This window comes from Quercus lobata, chromosome 4, assembly GCF_001633185.2.
Source record: "Quercus lobata isolate SW786 chromosome 4, ValleyOak3.0 Primary Assembly, whole genome shotgun sequence".
In the NCBI taxonomy this organism is placed as follows: domain Eukaryota; kingdom Viridiplantae; phylum Streptophyta; class Magnoliopsida; order Fagales; family Fagaceae; genus Quercus; species Quercus lobata.
Window position 1 is genome coordinate 83,911,273 of NC_044907.1, and position 6,556 is coordinate 83,917,828.

The 6,556-nt window shown below is 34.9% G+C and overlaps 2 protein-coding genes across 2 annotated transcripts; both read right to left on the reverse strand.

Annotated features, from left to right (window-relative positions):
- Positions 1-1,942: 1,942 nt before the first annotated feature.
- LOC115985971 lies at positions 1,943-2,821 on the reverse strand. Its single transcript, XM_031108852.1, has one exon. The coding sequence runs from the start codon at positions 2,819-2,821 to the stop codon at positions 1,943-1,945; it is 879 nt and encodes a 292-aa protein (XP_030964712.1).
- A 1,737-nt stretch (positions 2,822-4,558) lies between these two features.
- Positions 4,559-5,840, reverse strand: LOC115983418. The gene is made up of 2 exons (XM_031106089.1): positions 5,323-5,840; positions 4,559-5,216 (listed from the first exon to the last, which is right to left on the reverse strand). Exons 1-2 carry the CDS (start codon positions 5,643-5,645, stop codon positions 5,159-5,161), a joined length of 381 nt encoding a protein of 126 aa, XP_030961949.1. The 5' UTR covers positions 5,646-5,840; the 3' UTR covers positions 4,559-5,158.
- Between the last annotated feature and the right edge of the window lie 716 nt (positions 5,841-6,556).

Sequence of the window (6,556 nt, forward strand, 5' to 3'; positions counted from 1 at the left end):
AAGTGGTGGTTGATAGGAGAGGCAGCCATGTTTTCCTAAAACAGGAAAGACTTCTTGCAGTTGAATGTACAATCTTGTGTAGCAATTGGCTTGCTTTGCTTTGCTTTATTTAACATCTTCTCAATATATATGATAGGGTGAGGTGGACATAAGGAATCACAATATTTTCAAATCTCAATGAGTAGTAACATGATTTTGATCTGGATCTAGACACTCTCTCAGCATTGTCAACGCAGTGTCTCCCTCTAGCCAGCTTCCCAACTCAACATCCAATTATTTTATGCTTCTTAACTTACAGGAACATCTTTGTAGAAGATAACACTACATATTGAATTAGAAAATGATTGATAAAATATGAAGTTATTAAATTGCAATTGAAGTTAGATGACCTAATGTTTGATAAATAATTATGCCACCAATGATGCTATATATGAAGCTGGGAAATGAACTTATGGGAGACAATATTGCAGTGCCACCTGATAATAAGATATTATGTCTTATATAATTTTGTAAAACAATTACAGATAAACCAGATGTTGCAGAAATTATTGAGAGAGTGATGCCCCATTTGTTTGCTGGTGTATCCATTTATGATAGACCTGACTGCATTGTCACTTGTTTTCATAAATAGATAATCTCTCACGGATTGAAAACTTGGTCAAGTACAATAAAAGGAAACATCCTTGGAAGGAAGGTGGGTTTCACATCAAGAAAAGCCTTTTACCATGTTCCCTTTTACTGTGCTAACCACCAATATTATGGTCCTACCTTTCTTTATTCAGTAGTACTACGCAAATTATTAATCTTTGCTGCTGGAAACCATAAGGATTCATATATTTCTTACAATATAAGTATGCATATGAATTTTGAAAGAAATGCATATACATATGTTTGCAATTATGGTAAATAATTAACATAACTAGATTTTAAAAATCTATGAATTTCTAATGAGAATTTAATGGATATAGCAGACAAGACAACCTGATTGTAATTAATGTAACATATATTACACAGTTATAGTAATTTTATAATACATGTGCGCACAAGTGACATAACCATCTTGTCTCCCAGAAACTCAAGCTGAGCTATTGTTAGAATGGCTAATGCTTATTTCTTATTTGAGAACATGGTGCTGTTACCACACGTATGTTGAATATTTTATATATCAATGATCAAACTTTTATGTCATGAAGGGAAGTACTCGTGTGATTTTATAAGTTAAATCACATACACCTGTATATGATAGTTCGTTTCTTAATGATATTATTGACTTGACTATGTGATTGTTGTGCCGTAGATAGGCAAGATCTGCATAAGAGACTTCTCCATTTCTGTTCATAATGCAGAAAATTTTATAGGCTGATTCATTAATAACATGGGTTGTCTCTCAAAGGGAGACAGTCAGGATTATTGATTGCTTAAGCATACAAAATTCAAGTAAACCATGTGAGTGTCAATGTTTTTAAATGTGTATTAATCAAATTATTTGAAACAGTCAGAACATTTATATCTCTTGTTTTTGTTTTTCTTTTCTGATTTTCTGTTCCAGCTCTCTAAGTGGAGGAGCTTGGTCCTCAACCAGATTCAAGCCCTGCATCCTCTTAATGCACAGTGTATATCAAGGGAACCCATAGTTTAGAATGTTAAAACATCCTGAGGCACCAAATTTCATTTACTATATTTTTATTACCAAATTTTGTACAGAGGTATTGAGACTTAAACTTTTACGTGGTATTTTGTGAGATCCAATATTCTAGAATTTATTAAAATTGAACCATTCTTGTGCTAGGAATGAATACTCAATTATTTTTTAATGAGAGTGAATTGACATAGAAGTAGAAGACACAATATATCTGTATTTCATTCATTAATGTGTACAAAAAGAGAAGGTCTATCATGTAAAAATTTACAGACAAAATTCATGCCCATAATGATTTTAGGGCTAGTGGTTGAGGATGTTGAGAAAGGAAACTCGGGTTTTGACTAGATGCCTAGAAAGACATTCAAGCACCTCTTCAACATCTTCAATGCTTGACTCCAACTTTCCCATCCAGTTCTGCACATTTTGAACAAGAATGGAGTAATCGGATTTGCTTGTCTTGTGACTATTGAGAGATTGTAATGCTGAATCTGCCTTGTCAAATTCATTTGCATCTGTTTCTTCATCCTCACAGACTACCTTTTTTTGGTGCACCAGCTTGGAAACCACAAACCAACCATTTGATTTGGATTGCAACTTTGGTCCAGCTATAAAGGTCAATAGTGATTCAAAGACCAGGAAAGTTACAGCTTCTAGCTCTTTTAACAAGCTCACCATGGCTAGATCTTCATTTTTCTTACAGTTCAACTTAGTTTGCATGCCCTTTAAGGCCTTCTGCATTGCCTTTTTCACAACCTTCCTTGAGGCCAAGTATTTTTCAACCTCCCTCGCAAGCTCCATTTTATTGCCATGTCTTCTGCGCAGGGTGGATTGAAGTTCACGTGCGCATTCCTTTGTTTGCAACAATGCATCCCTTGCAATACCACACACATCCAAGAGCCTGAGAGATCCATCCAATAGCTCATTAAACCATTTCTGATGCTGCTCTTGAGCTAAGGCTTGAGTGCATGGCAACAACAGCAAGTTTTCAACACAGTCATGCAAACCTCGAAGGCCAATGAGTTTCTGGCTTAATGATGTTGATGATGAAGAGGTTGTTTCAGAACCTCTCACTCTGCTCAATTGTTCATTGAATTCTGAAATGAGCGGGTGTGCCCTTGTGGGAAAACTTTTGGAGCGAAAATGATGAAGGGAGGTTTGGTTGACAGGAGATGCAGCCATGTTTTCCTAAAACAAGAAAGACGTCTTGCAGTTGAATTTAAAATTGTGTGTATCAATTTGCTTTGCTTTAGTTAAAATCTTCTCAATATATATGGTGGGGGTGAGGTGGACATAAGGAATCTCATTATTTTTATATATGAATGAATTGTGACATGATTTTGATTTGGATCTAGACACTCTCTCAGCATTGTTTATGCAGTGTCTCCATCATGTCAGCTTCCCAATTCAATATCAATTATTTTAAGCTTCTAAAGTTACAGGAGTATCTTTGCAGAAGATAACACATATTGAATTGGACAATGATCGATATGATATGCAATAGCGACATCCACACCATCTCTTATGTTACAACAAAAGGCAAAGCTCCTCCATCCAGTTGTGCTTGCCTGCCTTGTTGGGAACCATGGGGCTACAGCACTACACTTAATAAATTACTAATGATGTTCATGCTTTTATCTGGTATAGCTACCTCATTTATTTTTGTTTCTACTAATTAAATATTGTTATTATGGTATTAACAATATTTTGAGTTGCACGCATTGCATGATCCTCTGGAAGATGAATGATTTAATTATTCATGTAGTATACAGTCTTAAAAGGAAGATAATAGACTTAATCAAAGAGGAATTGTGCATATCAGATTCCTTCAGCCATTCAAAATAGTAAGTTAGGCACGTTTTCAAATAATTAAGAAAACTAACATCTCGAGTTTTAGAAACTCGAGATCCATATTATAACTCGAGTCCAAAAGACTCGTTTTGGATCTCGAGTTTTTAAAACTCGATTTCCATGCAAAAAAATTTCACCTATAGTGGCGTTTTTAATCCTTACAGTGACGTTTTAAAGCCCTATAGCGGCGTTTTTTTTCAATTAATGGAAATCGAGTTTTTAAAACTCGATTTTCAGCCTGATTTTTTTCCAACTTTAACGTAATCCACTTACAAATCGAGACTTAAAAACTCGATTTTTATCTTGGAACTCGAGTTTTAGACACTCGAGATGCTAGTTTTCAAAATTGTTTTAAAATGTGACAATTAACTAAATTTTTTAATATTTATTGTTATTTAGAAAAAAAATTCCTTAATCAAACCTTAAACTCATTGTTGACCTTTTTGTCTCTTTCTCACTGTCACAAAATATTCATCTTTTCTACAAAGTAGAGACCAGTAGAGAGAATTTTCATTTATATTTCCCTTTTTCTGGTAAGGACAGAAACTTTGGTGGTTAATCATCGGGGCTTTTTGAAAAATCTATGGTCACAAGTCCAGATCTCTTACTTTTAGTTGGGGACATTAAAATTGGGGAGAGTCCAATCAAGGCCAACTGCCAATCAATAACACTTTTTGGATACAATAGTTTGATCAGGATTATAATTGCTGCCTCATACTTTTTTTGCTATTCCCTTGTTCTGGATATTATTAGCACTTGTCATTCGAGGCTGATTTTTTCGAGCCAAATAAGCCTGGAACATTTTGTCATGGTTGATGCAATCTCTTGAATGGTACTTCAGCTACATTTTGTCTATGCCACCTTACTCTAGTGCACTAGAGGAAATGTCAAAACTATTGAGAACGGTGTTGATTTCTTCAGAAGCATGCAAAGTTAGACCTAAAAGATATGTTCCACAATCACAAATTCGTAGAAAAAAATTGCTATGAAATTTATGAAGTTTCTGTGGATCCATATATATATATATATATAGATGAGATTTTAGGAAGTACATATGTAACACTCTGGTTTAAGTTTAACACATAATCAGGCACTCTAATCCTCCTTGAAATGTTGACTTGCTAGCTCTATTTTGTCCAACAGTGTTCATTCTCACACCCATCTTACTTATCTTGCAACCTGTGTAAAGTGCATCATCCGATCTCATAATACACAAAAATCGTATGACTTCTTGTTCACATGCTACACCTTTGTAATGCGCTGGTTTGGGTACTGAAGGATGCGAACATAGCAAGAGAGAAACTCCTCCCAACTTCCTTCGGGTGCCATGGTATTGTGGCCTACATCCAAGGTGAATTTAGGTTCTTCTGTGCTTTTTTACAGACTACAACAATACCTCCTTATTGATGCCACACTCATTTAAGCGTTGGGGAAGTATAAATAAAATCACCTCTATGTCTAGTGTGAATTAAATGACTTCCAAGTAATCGCAATAAATATAGAAATCAATGAACATTCTATATCTGTACAACACAGGTCCACAACCCATTCTATCTATAACAGGGCAGACTGGACAGAAGGGGGCTCTATGACCAAATTATATATACATATATACATTCAAAGTTTCTCCAATGTCCTCCTAACCTTTCCCATCTGTTATCCTTTTAACTATTTCCCCAACAACTTTTTAATCTTCTTTGTTGCACCTTTCATCTTGATAATTAATCTGTGAAACCATAATAAAGCAAGTAAGCAATGAACTTTTTTTATCAAAAAAAGAAAAAAGAACACACACATTAATCAAATTCCAAGGCTGTAATCTAGAAAATTACCCGATCCTGGCAACCATATATATGTCAATAAAAGTGGAGGTGACCATGCCATTCTCGTAGCCCAATACAATTTTCCCACTGTCCCTTATTCTGGATGCTCTTACATATAACTTTTGTTCATCTCCCACATAAACTCTAACATTGACAGGACGATCTGGATTATGTTCAATGCCGAAATCGTTGTAGCACATATATATGTAATCACCAGCTGGGATTATAAATTCTTTGACTTTAAAATTGCCAGGATCCCGGGTCACTTTCACCACCATAGTTTCGTTAGACTCATTTTTAACCTCAGTGTTCCTTGACCACAGGCTAGCCATTGAATTAATACAGGTCTCTAAAAGAGAGAGAGAGAGAGAGAGAAAGCAAAATAATCAAAGAGGAGAGTAGTTGCATTGATCATCTATGTATGCTTGACTTTGACGGTTCAACAAAAGCAAAACAACATAATAATCTAAAGAAACACAATTATAAGAGACATTAACAACTTAATGTTCTGGTTCCCAAAAAAAAAAAAAAAAATTCTTATAAGAACAGTTTCGATCACTTACTTGTGAGTGTTAAATTGGGAGTAAAAGGAGCAATAACACCAAACCGGTTGAAGTCTTAAACTTCTAAGAAAAGAATTCCGGCAAAGTTTGCCGGAATCCGGCAACAGAAATGTTAAGAAAGGGCAGGCTGTCAGGAGTTCTCGAGACACAATGTAAATTCAAATTTCTTGGCAGGATATCTTGAGTGCGTTCTGATTCTCATTTATAGTAGACTACTAGTCCATATAGGCTCATTTTCTTGGCAGCCAAGTTAATCAGCTTACACTTCTCACTATCAACATTAATTACTGTTCTAGAAGGGGGACAAGTTTGAAATATATTGGTCCAAAAAATATTCCAAATCCTACTCAAAGCATTGACTATTGACCTAAAATCCCTTTTATCTCTTTTTATTTTTATTTTTAATTTTTTGAGAAACAAACACACACAAGGAAGAGAGAAAGATGTTCTAACACAAAAACACACTACAACTCCACTCAAAAATCATGATAATTTTTAAGGAATAGTGGAGCAAGTTATACTACACATAACACACACTCTTAAATAATGTGAGACAATTACCCATTCTTTTTTTTTTTTTTTTTGAGAAACAAACACACACACACAAGTGAGAGGGAAAGAGGTTCTAACACAAAGGCACACTACAACTATGTGGATCTTGGTTTAGAAAATCTTTTTAG